The 16,568-nt window shown below is 45.1% G+C and overlaps 1 protein-coding gene across 6 annotated transcripts in view; it reads left to right on the forward strand.

Annotated features, from left to right (window-relative positions):
* Positions 1–16,341, forward strand: part of radx (RPA1 related single stranded DNA binding protein) — a 52,243-nt gene extending 35,902 nt beyond the window's left edge. For 5 of the 6 annotated variants that reach the window (XM_055644018.1, XM_055644020.1, XM_055644014.1 and 2 more), the window contains exons 12-17: positions 361–429; positions 537–614; positions 7,150–7,235; positions 12,971–13,264; positions 14,080–14,268; positions 15,963–16,341. In XM_055644018.1, coding sequence (XP_055499993.1) covers positions 361–429; positions 537–614; positions 7,150–7,235; positions 12,971–13,264; positions 14,080–14,268; positions 15,963–16,087 — 841 coding nt within the window. In that variant the 3' untranslated portion in view covers positions 16,088–16,341. The remainder of the gene's footprint in view (positions 1–360; positions 430–536; positions 615–7,149; positions 7,236–12,970; positions 13,265–14,079; positions 14,269–15,962) is intronic. The other variant, XM_055644017.1, reaches the window with a different exon arrangement.
* The last annotated feature ends 227 nt before the right edge of the window (positions 16,342–16,568 follow it).

Here is a 16,568-nt window from a genome sequence, read left to right on the forward strand (position 1 = left end):
GTCTATCACATAAAATCCCAATAAAATACATTTACGTTTGTGGTCGTAACGTGACAAAATGTGGAAAAGTTTAAGGGGTATAAAAACTTTTGCAAGCCACTGTAGATTTAGCTCTTATGGCTAACGGAATCAAGGAATATGGGGAGAAAGCAGGAACAGGGTACTGATTTTGGATGATCAGCCATGATGGCTCATGGACCGAATGGCCTACTCCTGCACCTATTTTCTATGTTTTCTCTGCCAGATTGTTCTGTCTACTTGCCTTGTTAGTTACAATTGATACATGCTAGTTCTGGTACCAGTGTAATGAAACTGGGTGTCATAGTGGTTTTAATTGCTTGTACTTCCATGTTCTTGCAGACGCAGATATCCTTTGAGGAATTCACAAAAGACTGACAACAGCAAAGGGAAAACATCAAGGATGTCAAGGTATGTTGCCGTGACCTTATCAACACCCCCTTGACTTCCTCCGCCTACTGAACTAATTGTTGCCAGAGCTGTTCACACAAGTCTTCTTTCTCGCCCGTTGAATGAAGGAAGAAGTTTCCGGATGCACCAGGCGTAATGAGGAGGAGAAAGCCAGCGAGCAGATCGAGGGCCAGGTTACTGAAGAGGTAGTGTCAGAATCTTACAGAGACCCCAGGGCTCACACCCGGTACATGGGCAACAGGTTCTCTCTCCGTCTCTCTCTCTCTCCGTCTCTCTCTCCGTCTCTCTCTCCGTCTCTCTCTCTCTCTCTCTCCGTCTCTCTCTCCGTCTCTCTCTCCGTCTCTCTCTCTCTCTCTCTCCCTCTCTCCGTCTCTCTCTCTCTCTCTCTCTCTCTCTCTCGTCTCTCTCTCTCTCTCTCTCTCTCTCTCTCTCTCTCTCTCTCTCTCTCTCTGTCTGTCTCTCTGTCTCTCTCTCTCTGTGTCTCTTGACTAGTCCACTCTCTCAAGCCCACCCCCTCATTCATTTAGATCATGGATAATCTGTTATGACCACATCAGGCACATTATTTTAACCTGACTCGCACACCCTGTCCCTCTGTAGAAGAAACCCTTCTATGTTTAAACAGTCGACACAAGGAACTGCAGATGCTGCAATACAAATGAGTCTTGAAGAAGGGCCCCGACTGAAAACGTCACCTATCCAAGTTCTCCTGAGATGCTGCCTGACCTGCTGAGTGACTCCAGCACCTTGGGTCTTTCCTTCTATGTTTTCATTGTTATGTTACAGTTGTACAAGGCGTAGGTGAAGCCGCGTTTAGTTTAGTTTAATAATGTCATGTGGATCGAGATACAGTGAAAAGCTTGCTCTCCAGTCAAAGAAAAGACTGCACCCCTAATATAATCAAACGTCCACAGTGGCGCAGTGGTAGAGTTGCTACCTTACAGCGCCAGAGACCCGAGTTTAAATCCTGACCTCAGATGCTGTCTGTATGGAGTTTGTACGTTCTCACCGTGACCACGTTGGTTTCCCAGGGTGCTCAGGTTTTCTCCCACACTCTAAAGACGTGCAGGTTTGTAGGTTAGTTGGCCGGTAATGTTTGTAAATTGTCCCTAGTGTGTGGGCTAGTGCTAGTGTACGTGGATCGCTGGTCGGCGTGGACTCGGTGTGCCGAAGGGTCTGTTTCCATGCTGTATCTCACTGACACAAGACTGTCGATTCGGCGAATAGGTCTTTGACCCTGAGCGTGGGTGTTGGTGAGTGTCTCAGGTGTTACTAGTACAAGATTACTAGTTACTACTACTCGCACGGTGATGTCTTTTGTCGAGGGGAAAGTTTTGGCCATGGTTTAAAAAAGAAAACAGAAATTGTGGCAAGTTTCAAATGTCAGTCAGGAATTGGAGTGGAGTGACATCTCTTAACTTCAGCACAGATGTGAAGCACCTTGAGTGAAGTTTAGTTTTAATTTTAGTTTTAGTTTTCGCATGGAAGCGGGCCCTTCGGCCGGCCCAGTACAGTCGACCACTGATCATCCGTTCACACTAATTCCATGTTGTTCCACTTTCTCATCCACTCCTGACACACTGGGGGCAATAGAGTCCAATTAACCTGCAAACCTGCGCGTCTTTGGCATGTGGGGGGGAAACCAGAGCACCCAGAGGAAACTCACGTGGTCAGAGAAAGACCGTGCAAACTCCACACAGACAGCACCCAAGGTCAGGTCGAACCCAGGCCTCTGGCTGTGAGGCAGTGGCTCTGCCAGCAGCGCCACTTTGCCAAAAAAATGTTTGTGTCTAAATATTACCCTTTAAACCTTTACTGTATCCCCGTGATCACCTTTACTGAGACTATTTTTATTTAAATTCCAGAATTTAGTTATTGAACAATTAAATTCCTCTGCTGCTCTTGTTGGGGTCAGTGGCATGGCTCTCTACATTACTACTATACTAACTCATCTTTCTCTTTGGGTCTGAGCTAACATGTAATAATCTGAAACTTTGGTCTGACGGAAATGGCTGGAAAACCACCATTCCAGGTCAGAGTGGACATAAGGGCGAAACTCACCTCAGAGGTACTTGCTTGCCTAATTTAAGTTTTGTTTTAAGTAGGACTCATTATGGAGCTGTACAGGACTGGTTCGGCTGCAGAAGAGGTTTACCAGTTGATGCCTGAATAAAGGGCCTGTCCCACTGTATGAGGTAATTCAAAAGTTCTCCCGAGTTCTCCCCTGATTCGAGCTCGTGTAATGTACGTAGCGGGTACGTAGGAGGTCGTGGATGTCACGTAGCGGCTCGGACGATTAACGGTAGGTACTTGAGAAATCCGGTAAACTCGTGACATTTATTCAACACTTTGAAAAATGTCCACGAGTAAAAAAATACTCGTGATGACAAAAATTGTTACTTTTTACTCGTACGAGCCGCTACGGACCCGCTACACGAGTACATTACACAAGCTCGAATCAGGGGAGAACTCTTGAATTACCTCGTACAGTGGGACAGGCCCTTTATGGGGTAGAAACAAGGAACTGCAGGTGCTGGTTTATTTTAACACAAAGTGCTGAAGTAACTCAATGGGTCAGGCAGCATCTCTGGAGAACATGGATAGGTGACGTTTCAGACCCAAACCGTCACTTATCCATGTTCTCCAGAGATGCTGCCTGACCCATTAAGTTACTCCAGACACTTGTTGTGCCTTGTTGTGGATTGGAGGGTGTCAGTTACAGGGAGAGGTTGGACAGACTTGGCTTGTTTCTTCTGGAATGCTGGAGTTTGTGAGGAGACCTGTTTGAAGTATATAAAATGATGAGAGGCATTGTTTGGTTAGGCAGCCAGAACCTTTTTCCCGGGCTGGAAAAATCTAATAACTTTAAGGTGAGAGGGGCAAAGTTTAAAGGAGCTGTGTTGACCATTCTTTCTGTGCTTTTCATAAGTTCAGAGGTGATAGGTGCAGCATTAGGCCATTTGGCCCATCAAGTCTACTCTGCCGTTCAATCATGACTGATCTATCTTAACCCATTCTCCTCCCCATGTCCTCTGACACCCGCACTTGTGTTTATTTGTCCTGTCGCGGTTCGTCCCATGCATTGCCTGGCATGAAATGTTTGTGCACTGAGAGCAAACAGAATTAGAGGCAAGATTCATGTGTCAGTCAGTTGGAGTGGAGCCTGAATCAACAGTAACTTTTAATAATTAATTATATGTGAATGGTATTGCAAGGAAGGCTGATCAGTTGCTCCTCTCATCTCAAGCTTGATGTTTCTTTATGGTGTGTTCTGAACTCTTGGGTCATATGGAAAGATTTATCTCTTGTTGTCCATCAAACAGCCTTTATACCAAGAGGATTGGTGGTGAGGAGGGGTTGAGTGAAAGCAGGGGGGGTGGTGAGGCAAGCTTCTGGTTCTAAAGTTTAGTTTAGAGATACGGCTTGAAGCTTTCCATTTAATTGTTCTGTGTTTACAATGTGCAGAGTTTAGTTTAGAGATACAGCGCGGAAAAAGGCCCTTCGTCCCACTGAGTCCACACCGACCTGCGATCGCCATACATTAACACTACCCTACACACACTAGGGACAATTTTACATTTACACAAGCCAATTAACCTACAATCCTGTACGTCTTTGGAGTGTGGGAGGAAACCGAAGATCTCGGAGAAAACCCACGCAGGACAAAGCGAGAACATGCAAACTCCGTACAGACAGCACCCGTAGTCAGGATCGAACCAGGGTCTCTGGTGCTGGAAGGCAGTAGCTCTAGCGCTATGCCACCATGCCGCATATTAAAGTCTTAACAAAACTTCTTTCTGTAAATATTCAAAGAAAGCAAAAAATCTAAACTTTTTGCAGAAATCCCACTCTAACGCAGTTTTTAAACTCCACTTCCGGGTGTGGGAATTGTTGGAAAAGTTAACATGTACAGTATTACGCTTTGAGAGGCTTCCAAAAGCTAGGGTGTAGCCCCGATCTTCCAACCTACCTCATTGTGGACCTTGCACTTTTATTCCCCAATCTGCACTTTAACGCTGTGACACTATATTATGCATTCTGGTATTTTTCTCTTTGCACTGCCTGTTGTACTTATATACAACTTGATCACGATGTTAATTCCCAGGATGGCGGGACTGTCATATATTTGATAGAATGGAGCGGCTGGACTTGTACACTCTGGAATTTAGAAGGATGAGAGGGTATCTTATTGAAGCATATAAGATTATGAAGGGTTTGGACACGCTAGAGGCAGGAAACATGATCCCAATGTTTGGTCCAGAACCAGGGGCCACAGTTTAAGAAATAGGGGGTAAGCCATTTAGAACAGAGATGAAGAAAAACTTTTTCACACGGAGGGTTGTGAATCTGTGAAATTATCTGCCTCAGAATGCAGTGGAGGCCAATTCTCTGGATGCATTCAAGAGAGTTAGATAGAGCCCTTAAAGTTAGCAAGGTTAGGAGATATGGGGAGAAGGCAGGAACGGGGTACTGATTGGGGATGATCAGCCATGATCACAGTGAATTGCGGTGCTGGCTCGAAGGGCCGAATGGCCTACTCCTGCACCTATTGTCTATTGTCCATTGATCTGCAAAGACTGGCAGAGCCACTTCAGAAGGTAGAAGCTAGTCAAGCATGTTGGTTTGAGACTTTTGATAAATTTAAGGCCCAGAGACCCATACATTGAGGAGATTTGGAACCGCAGATGCTGCAAATGCTGGTTCACAAAAACAGACACAAAGTGCTGAAGTAACTCAGTGGGTCAGGCAACATCTCGGGTCTCGACCCAAAATGTCACTTATTCCTTTTCTCCAGAGCTGCTGCCTGACCCGCTGAGTTACTCCAGCTTTTTGTGTCTTTCTTCTGTGTAAAGCAGCATCTTCAGTCCCTTCCTACACATCTCTGTAGCTCATGGATAGGTGATATTTCAGGTCGGGACCCTTCATAATAGTTTGAAGATGTTCTCCTTCACTCTCCGATAAGCCGGAAGAAGGGTTCCGACCCAAAATGTCACCTGTGCATGAATGCTGTCTGACCTGCTCAGTTACTCCAACACTTTGTGTCTTTTTTTTATAATTGGCCTGACATATGCAATTGTATAGGAAGGAACCGAAGATGCTGATTTAAACCAAAGATAGACACAAAAAGCTGGAGTAACTCAGCGGGTTAGACAGCTTCTCTGGAGAAAAGGAATAGGTGGCGTTAGGGGTCGAGACCCTTCTTCGGACTCAATTGTCAATCCCTTGACATATCTCAATCTCTGTGTTACTAATTTGTTACCTACTAAACAATGGGCTGTTCTTTTCCATGACATTGTTTTGTGTATGACATCGTGCTTTCCCTTCACTCTCCGAGAAGTCTGAAGAAGGGTCTCGACCCGAAATGTCACCCATTCCTTCTCTCCAGAGATGTTGCCTGTCCCGTTGATCTGCTCCAGCATTTTGTGTCTATCTCATGCTTTTAACAAAAATGTGCCCACTTCATAAACACTGTTATTGGTCCCTAATTACTCCAGCATTTTTTGTCTTTCCTTGGTAATCTAGCATCTGCAGTTCCTTCTTTCTACAATCTATTAGATTTAACCTCTGCTGCCAGCAACTTCACTGATGGACCAGCAATCCCTCCAGGTTGACCTCGATTTTATGCTCAGTTTTTGCTGTCATAGAGTCGTACAGCATGGAAACAGGCCCTTCGGCCCAACTTGACAATGCCAGCCAAAATGTCCCATCTACACTAGTCCCACCTGCCTGCTTTTGGCCTGTATCCCTCTGAACCTTTCCATGAACCTCTCCCAATGTCCTTTAAATGTTTTTGTCAAACCTGTCTCAACTGTCTTATCTGGCAGCTTGTTTCATTTACCCATCACTCACTATGTGAAATAGTTGCCCCTCAGGTTCATAATACATATTTCTCCACTCACCTTAAACCACTGTCCCCTGGTTCTTGATTCCCTTACTCTGGGTAAAAGACTGTACATTTCCCCTCGTGATCCTACACATCTATATAAGATCACCCTACACATCTATATAAGATCACCTGTCATCCCCCCCCCAAACAACTCTCACCAACTTCTTCAGATGCGCCGTCGAAAGCATTTTATCGGGATGTATCACAGCACGGTTCAGGAACAGCTCCATCCAAGACCGCAAGAGAATTGTGGATCTCGGACTATCTTTAATGATCTACTGGACTTTATCCTACACAAAACATCATTCCCTTTATCGCGTATCTGTACACTGAGGATGGCTCGATTGTAATCGTGTATTGTCTTTCCGCTGACTGGTTAGCACGTAACAAAAAAGCTTCACGCTGTACCTCGGTATACGTGATAATAAACTAAACCAGCTGTGACACCTCTTCAAATGAACTATGTACCTGCATTCTTAAACCCCCTTGCTCCACAACACTCCCCAGGGCCCCGCCATTCACTGTGAGGATCTTGCCCTGGTTTGACTTCCAAGAATGTAACACCGTGTGCTCACACCTCGCGCTGACCTTTTGTGGTAAAGGCTGGTGCAGAAGAATGGGATAGTAATCCTACAGATGCACCGTAGAAAGCATTTTATCGTTTCCCTCTCTCCCGGCTCTCTGGTCTGAAGAAGGGTCTTGACCCGAATTGCTGCCTACCATGCCTCCAGAGATGCTGCCTGGCCCGTCGAGTTACTCCAGTATTTTGTGTCTATGCTATTTGTCTGTTGTGTTTAACGTTCGTTAACTTTGAGTGCGGTTCTGTTTGGCAGGAAGGCGTCCGATCGTGTTCCTGATGACACCGTGAATGGCAAAGGATTCTCACAGGCTGCAGAGGAACCTGTGGCGGCTAACAAAGGTACAGATCTTCTGTTTTTAACCACTCAAGCCACAGCCAAGGACATTTATTAAAGAGGCACTCAGCCTTTAGAATACTGGAAGTGGATGGGCAATGTTAACTGGTGTCTTTTTTCTGACTGGGAATCATTTACACTTTGGCTGGAGGTAGCTGATCTGTCAGCTGTTGTACCCATCGATAACCGGCCTATCACGGGAGCATGACTGACATCTCCCCTATACACACCGTTGGCCAAGCTATGAATGATCTGCTTGTGGAGACACAAGGAACTGCAGATGCTGGAATCCTGAGATAAACACACAGTGCTGGGGTAACTGAGCAGGTCAGGCAGCACCTGTGGAAGGAAGGGATGGGCAATGTTTTTGGGCGGGACCCTATTTTGGACATGATCTCCTTGTGTGTTGGCGGGCACTTTGCTCATTGTGAAGAAGATGGAGGGAAGGGCTTTCCCATATGCGACTGCTCATTTAATGCCATTTCCAGTTGTATCCGTGTAAATATACAAATTGTGGTGTTGCCGCACACGAACAAGAGCATTTTGGAAACAAGATACTGACACTGAATCACGGAAGGAAACATTTGCTAAAAAGATACAAGAATACAAGGTTGTTTCTCAGGAGTCATTTAAAGGCAAAAGAAGAGAAGGGAGGATTAGGGTAAGAATTCCAAAGCTTTGGGCCTGGCAGCTGAAGGCATGAGCACCAGTGGTGGAGTAATACATTCAGTAATGTGCAGCAGATCTTATTGGAGTACATGGAACACAGAACATAAACCAGTACAGCATTTCCAATCACAATGTCCATGCCAAACATGATGCCAGGTAAACTGATCTAATCAACTTGCACATGATCCATATCCCTCCATTCCCTGCATATCCATGTGCCCATGTAAAAGACTCGCAAATGTCACTATCATATCCGCCTCCATCACCACCTCAAGCAGCACGTTCCAGGCACCCACCAACCTCTTGATAAAAAAAAAACTTGCCCCACACGTCTCCTTGAAACTTTGCGCCTCTGACTTTAAACTGTGCCCTCTAGTCTTTGACATTTCCACCCTGCAAAAAGCAACTCAGCTCTGTCTGCTCAGAATCCATATCCCTCCATTCCTTTCATATCCACGTGCCTGTCCAAAAGCTTCTTAAATGCCACCTCCACCACCACCCATGAAAGCGTGCTCTAGGCACCCACCTGTGTGAAAAAAAACGTGCCCTCACATCTCCTTTAAAGGGTGAGAAAAATTTCGAAACCCATTCTAAGGCTGGCCGGGTTGACCTGTGAACAACATGGGGCAGGTTAGGCCTTTAATTATTATTATTATAGTTTACAAGCCTGGGAGGTGATCTTTTCAAACTTTTAGGTTTCTGAATGGGTTTGAAAGGGGAAATGTTGAAAGGATGTCTCCACGTGAAGGGATCACACAATCACAATACTTTATTAGCCAAGTATATTTTGCAACATAGGAATTCCATTTGCCAAGTCAGTCATACAAATAAAAAGCAACGGAACACACAATACATTTTAACATAATCATCCACCACAATGACTCCTCCACATTCCTCACTGTGATGGAAGGTTGAAAAAGGTTCAAATCTCTTCCCTTACTGAACATGGTACAGCATAGGAACAGGACCTTCGACCCATTATGTCTGCGCCAAGATAAACTAATCTCCTCTATCTGCATGTGATCCAAATCCCTCCATTCCCTGCATATCCATGTACCTATTTAACACTCTTAAACACCACCATTGTATCTGCCTCCACCACCACCACACCTGGCAACACATTTGGATGTCCCAGAGAATTGAAAGATTAAAGGGGATAAAAGAGAGAAAGCTGACACCAAGGGGAGATTGGAAATTGAGCAGTGAGATTTAAAAATCAAGCTACAGCTTACTGAGTGGACTTAGAGGTGAAGTATAACCAGGACGGAGTGAATGAGGACATAGACAACAATATCAGATGGCCTCCTGTGGATGGAATTTGTCCATCTCCACCTAACATAGAGTCACCACCTTAAGCCCAGATGACTCAGCAAGACATGATATGATATTGCAGATATGACTCCTTCAGATTAGATTAGATGACAAATAAAGGAATCTAATCTAATCTAATCTGAAGGAATTTAGAGTCATAAGGGACAAAACTCAGCCCAACTCATCCACGTACCCAAGATGCCCCATCAAAGCTGGTCCCACTTGCCCATGTTTGGTCCATATCCCTCTCAACCTTCCCGTCCATTTCCTAAAATCTGACAGAAGGTCATCAACGAGGAACAGTTACTGTTTTCTCTCTCTGCGTACGCTGCCTGGCCTGTCAAGTGTTGATTGCCCCACACTCCTCAATCATTGTTGGCCACCGTGTTTGAAACACAAAATACTGGAGTGACTCGGCAGGTCAAGCAGCATCTCTGAAGGACACGGATAGGCGACGTTCCATCTTATCCCACTTTCTCACCCAACCCCCACACACTTTGGGGCAATTTAAAGACCCAAATCAATCTACCCAACCTTTTTAATTTCCACTCTTCACCCCAAAATCCTCCTCTTACCCCACACTGCCCACATTCCCGGCAAAATTCCTCACAGAGACAGTGGTGAGAAAGAGCAACTTGCTACAATAAGGATTGGAAATTGATTCATTGAAGTAGACTTAGGTTAAATAAGGGAATTAAGACATTTTGGAGGGTCTTGATGAGAGGACTGAATGAAGAAGTGTGTGATAAGGTTCTTGTGAAAACGTAAACGCCAGCACAGACAGTCAGAGCAAATGCAATCAATTTAAGTTAATTGGTAAAACAGGACACAAACTGCTGGAGTAACTCAGCGGGTCAGGCAGCTTCTCTGGAGAACATGGATAGGTGACGTTTCAGGTTGGCACCCATCTTCAGACAGCAATCAATGCTCCACAGATGCTGCTGGACATGCTAAGTTACTCCAGCACTGTGTGCTTTTTGCACATGATTCCAGCATCTGCAGTTCCTCGTGCCTACTTGTCCACAGTGCTCCCTTGATGGCACTTCTGCTCACTTTAAGTGTTCACTGGAAATGAAATTGGACATTTTAAGGTTAATGTGACTGCTTTCAGTGACTGGTGCCGAGTGCGGGCTGAGTTTCCATCAGTTTTATTGCAGCAGCTCATACATCATTAAAAGTGTTTGCAATGCATGATTCAGTGTTTATTTTAAAAGGGTGATTGTGTTTCCACGACACTCTTGGTATCAAGTGTTTGTTTTAATACTGTTAACCCTTTAAATGCAAACAGTGTTGGTGGGGAGAGAGGAATGAGAGTTTATTTTCAAAACTTGAATCCCTTTTTACTCTCAATCCACCTAGTAATGGTATGTTTATTTAGCTTAGTTTAAAGATACATCATGGACACAGGCCCTTCGGCCCACCGAGTCCATACTGAACATCGATCACACGTCATGCGAGAGTGGCATAACATAGAACTAGAGTGAATGGATGATCGATGGTTGGCATGGACTTGATGTGCCGAAGTACTTGTTTCCATGCTGTATCTCTAAACTAAACTGATAGTCCTGTCCCACGGTACGAGTTCATTCCAAGAGCTCTCCTGAGTTAAAATAAAAAATCAAACTCGTGGTAAGCACGGAGAATGAACGTAGCGGGCACGTCGGAGCTCGGGGACGTCTCTTAGCGGCTCGTAACGCTAATGGCAGGTAGGCACGGGAAGACTCGTAAAGAATTTTCAACATGTTAAAAAATGTCCACGAGAGCCCCGAGTACCGACGAATGGCCATTACCGTAAATCTCCGAGTTCGAATCAGGGCAAACTCGGGAGAACTCTTGGAATGAACTCGGGGAGTCTGGTCTGTGTGATGGTCTGGGCTACATCCACAACTCTCTGCTTTTTCTTTACTGGCAAGACTTTAGACTTTACCTTTTACTTTGGACTTTAGAGATATGGCGCAGAAACTTTGGCCCACCGATCCCCGTACTAGCTACTAGCGACAATTTACAATGTAAAAAAGCCAATTAACCTATGAACCTTTACATAAAAACATAGAAAATAGGTGCAGGAGTAGGCCATTCGGCCCTTCGAGCCTGCACCGCCATCCAATATGATCGTGGCTGATCATCCAACTCGGTATCCTGTACCTGCTTTCTCTCCATACCCCCTGATCCCTTTAGCCACAAGGGCCATGTCTAACTCCCTCTTAGATATAACCAAATGAACTGGCCTCAACTACCTTCTGTGACAGAGAATTCCAGAGATTCTCCGCTCTCTGTGTGAACATTTTTTTTCTCAGTTCAAGTGCATTCTTGGAGTGTAGGAGAAAACCGGAGCACCCGGAGAAAACCCATACATTTCTGGCTGTTAAAAAGAACTTTGTATTTGAGATCGACTCGTTGCTTCACGGAGTGACCACTAGGTGGTTGGAGCGAACCCCCGACTCGGTTTTAGCGGACTATCACCAATCACGGACACCATTTCCTCCACCACCTCCATGGTCCGTTATAACAATGGTGTTCTGCAATCTGACTTTGCAACTTTCTTACATGCTGCGTTCCTCCAGCACTCTGTTTATCTTCCCTCAAGATTCTAGCATCTGCAGTTTCTGGCAATGGCCTTGGGATGTAAGAGTTGGGAGGCCATGTTGATTCGGCCGCGCTTGGAGTGTTTTGCATTCTGATCACCCGACCGCAGGAAGGATGGGGTAACAATGGAGAGAATTCAGAAGAGATTTTCCAACCTACAATAGACAACAATTGCTGGGGTAGCTCAGCGGGACAGGCAGCATCTCTGGAGAGAGGAATGGGTGACGTTGCGGGTCGAGACCCTTCTTCAGACTGAGAATCGGGACAGGAAACAAGATACTGAAGGGTACAAAGAATATAGAATGATGGGCTGTAGTTATAAGGAGACATTGGATAGGCTGGGCCTATTCGCACTGAAACACAGGAGGCTGAAGCCTAAACGTTACTGAGCTTAATATAATTTATGAGGGTCGTAAATAGGATAGGGACTAACTAAACTAAACTAAACTTGGTCAGCAATGATGGGTTGGGCCAAAGGGCCTAATTTCATGCTCCATGTCTCTATAAAAACAATTAGACTAACCATCTTAGCAATTACTGGAAATGCTGCACTTTCATATATATATATATATATGTGTGTGTGTGTGTGTGTGTGTGTTTCTGTCTCTGTCTCTGTCTCTGTCTCTCTCTCTGTCTCTCCCCCCCCCCCCCCCCCAATTGCAGGAAAGATGTGGAAGCTTTGGAGAGGGTGCAGATAAGGTTTACCAGGATGTAGCCTGGAATAGAGGGTTGCAGCTACAGGGAGAGTTTGCATAGACGTACATGAGAACACACAGACTCCTTACAGACAGCACCCATAGTTAGGATCGAAGCCAGGTCTCTGTCGCTGTAAGGCAGCAACTCTACTGCTGCACCACTGTGCCGCCCATGGAGTCTGAAGAAGTGTCCCGTCCCGAAACGTTGCCTATCCATTGGCTCCACAGATGCTGCCTGCCACGCTAAGTCACTCCAGCAAGATTTTACTCAAGGTTCCAGCATCCTTGTGTCTCCACATTTCTTGTTTGGGGAGCCGAGAGTCAGTGAGAGATGGTCTCTCCTGGGCACTCCATTAAAACGTAAAGTTGTGCAGTAAGAGGAAGATTTTGCATATTTAGCTAAAAGCATTTGTCGTTTAAATTCTGCTTTAATGTGAATGCCGCAGAAGTAACAGGTTTATTTTTGATTTATTCACCAGTTTCAGATGAAGATGCGAGAACTGAAGAGATGGAGATGAACAGCACCCCTCGATGTACGTGGGAAAGCACTCTGTGGCCAGAGATTAAGGAACATCTGTCAGTGCACTTACAGTTTGGTCAGCTCCTCTCCGAGAGTGTTCCTCGGACATTTGACTACAAACATAGAGACTTTCTGATGCAGCGGTGTAACCTTCAGCCTGCAGAGTACAAGGCAGACGCAGTCACCTCTAGCATGGACCTTGAGAGATTTGGACCAGCCTGTGACCATGGTTACTACAGTGTGACAATCGTTGGTGCGTACTATTACACAAGTCAGAAGAATGGGTTGCTTCACTCTCCATCAAATGCATTCTAATCAAACTTGTCTTTGTGAGAAGGTTGTGAATGCAAGGAGTCCGAGAGCCACACTCTAGTGTCTGGAGCTAGTTAGGAAGTGTACCATTTGGATCAAGATGGGATGCATGCCTCTTCTACTTGACCAACCATCATCAATTGTTGGGGAAAGGGAAGATTTACGTGGATGTTGCCAGTACTCGAGGGCCTGAGCCATAGGGAGGGGTTGGGCAGGCTAGGGCTTTATTCCTTTGGACTTGACTTTCCCCGAAGGATGTTAGTGACCCAATGTGCCCCACGTAACAATTCAGTGGGTTTAGTTTAGAGATACTGCATGGAAACATGCCCTTCGGTCCACCGACTCCACGCCGACACACGATCACCCATTCGCACTAGTTCCATGTTATCTCACCTTCTCAGCCACTCCCTACACTCTAACAGCAATTTACGGGGAGCCAATTAACCTACGTTTAACCAAAACCGCATTTCTTTGGAATGTGGGAGGAAACGGGATCCCTGGTGGAAACCCACGCTGGCACAGGGGGAACGTGCAAACTCCACGCAGGCAGCACTACAGGTCAGGATTGAACCCGCGTCTCTGGTGCTGTGAGGCAGCAACTCTATCAGTTGCACCTCAAAGTGCCAGCTAATTAATTGAAAGTGCTTTCTTCAGTAGATTGTAGCCAACAGGTTAAATGAAGGGAGAATTTTTGTTCAAATTGCCTGAAAGTTTGGTGTGCCTCTAATAAGCGATTGCATTGCTTTCCTGCTCCAGGTATCAATCACCAGGTCGCCATTGACGTTGTATTTCGACCGTCCATGAAGAGTCATGAAGGACTCTGCACATTGGGTCATCCGATGGAAAGCCATGACAACAGGCTGGCCTCCATTTTGGCCAGTGGATACATCTGTGATGAACAACCCACCAATGGCAATCAGCAAGGACCAGCGACTGCCTCTCCAGGTAAGGGTTGCGTCCACAGCCTCATCTCGGAATCTGATATAAATCTGTTCGAGATTGTCCTCTGAGATTAGGAGGTGCCGCAGCAGTAGAGTTGCTGCTTACAATGCCAGAGACCAGGGATTGATCCTGGCTACGGGTGCTGTCTGTACAGAGTTTATACGTTTTCCTCGTAACCTGCGTGGGTTTTCCCCAGGAGTTGCGGTTTATTCCCACACTCCAAAGGTAGGTTAATTGGCTTGCAAAAATTATTAAAAAATTTCCGTAGAGTGTATAGGATAGTGTGCGGGGATCGCTGGTCGGCATGGTCTCGGTGGGCCGAATAACCTGTTTCCACGCTATATCACAAAACTAAGCTTGACTAAAGACATCTAGTTGGAATACTGAGGGTGGACCACACTGTCAGAGATACCTTCAACCCTTTTAGATTATTAATGATCCCAGCCTACTGTTTGGATGAGGATGTGGAGTTGTATCCCAGATGTCCTGTTCAACCAACATCACTGAAACAGATTATCTGATCTTTATCATGTGGCTGGTTGTAAGAGTTTGATGTGCACAAACTGGGTGAAAAAAGTTTCCGACATTTCAACAATGATTTGGTTCGATCCTGACCTCGAGTGCTGTCTGTATGGAGTTTGCATTTCCTCCCTGTGACCACGTGCATTTCCTCCCACGTCCCAAAGATGTGCGGGTTTGTAGGTTAATTGACCTCTGTACAATTGCCCCTAGCGTGTAGGGCAGGGGTGGGGAACCTTTTCATGTTGGATTGCCGCATTAAGTTAGCTGTAATCTAATAAGGCCGCATCCAAGAAACTTCAATTAGATATACTTCATAATGTACATTATTTTGTTAAAATAGCCCGCATGACTTACTAATGTTTTAATTGTGGCTGTCAGTCGGGGAGGATTATTTTGTTGAATCTTCTTTTACTCCTTGGCATTTAAAATCCGTTCATTTTAAGATTAAAATAAAAAAAATAAAAGACGAACAAAAACATATGAATAAAAATAAAAGGATTTGTTCTACAAAATTTGGATTCATTCAAAAGGCCGCACTTAATGGCCTTGGAAGGCCGCATGTGGCCTGAAGGCTGCAGTTTCCCCACCTCTAGTGTAGGGAGAGGATGAGGAAGTGGGGTAACAAAGAACTAGCGTGAACAGGTGATCAATGGTCGGAATGGACTCGGTGGGCCGAAGGGCCTGTTTCCAGGTTGTATCTCTGAACTAAATTGAACTCTGATCCTGATATGATATGATATGCCATTTATTGTCACTATACATTTACAATGAAATTAAAAGCTGCTCGTACTCAGTGCATACATATAATTTAGTACAAAAAACAAGAAACAGAAAAAAAAACAAAGGGAGGGGGGGGGGGGGGGGGGGGGGGGGGGGGGGGGGGGGGGGGGGGAGATAGGTGCACAATTCTGCGGCGCTATATATGTAATATACAGATGGAAGTCCGGGTGTTGGGCTGTGAAGTCAGTGCATGTGTGAATTTGAATTAAGAGTAGTTATAATTTTCGGAAAGCAGAGCAAACAGTTTCCAGGCAATGGAAACAAATTCTCTCTGCGGACTTTGTTTGCAGGTGGGCAACTTTGACGAGACTTTTGCCATTAGCACATCGTGCTTGGAGTGAGTTTGGTCCTTGGTCGGTTGTGCAGGTGAAACCCTCTGCATTTTTCTCTTGTAGATCACATTGTAAGAACCGCAGCCGATCTGGACAACCTGCACGTCATCTGTATCATGGACCTTTGCCATCACGGTGGGGACAACTCTGAAGCAATTTTAAACAAAATATACATGGTGACTGAATGAAGCCATCTGTGACCATTATAACACCATCAACTCTTCAATATCCATTCCTTGTTCATAGATTCTAGACTTTGCTCCGGGTCTTACCGCTCGAGTTACCACCTCGATATAACTATCAGCAATGCGCACTATGTAGAAAGTATTTGCAGTAATATTTTATTTTATGTGATTTTTTTTACCAATGGCTGTGTATGTATTCAGCCTTTAATCTCTCAAATAAATCTCTGTATTAAATAGAGCCGTCAAGCATGAAGAAATATTCTTCTGAGTTCTGAGAAATAGTTTTTAAATGCAGATATGCAGACACTCACTGAACAGTATCAGATATCATGGACTTAAGAAGGGACTGTTGATGATAATGCTTCCACATCCAGTGAACCTGGCTGGTGAATTATTTGGGAACACAAAGGTTTTATGTAGAATTTACACTAATTTATAGTCATACAGCATGGAAACAGGCCCATTGGCCCAACTTACCCATAAC

This window comes from Leucoraja erinacea, chromosome 12, assembly GCF_028641065.1.
Source record: "Leucoraja erinacea ecotype New England chromosome 12, Leri_hhj_1, whole genome shotgun sequence".
Lineage (NCBI taxonomy): Eukaryota > Metazoa > Chordata > Chondrichthyes > Rajiformes > Rajidae > Leucoraja > Leucoraja erinaceus.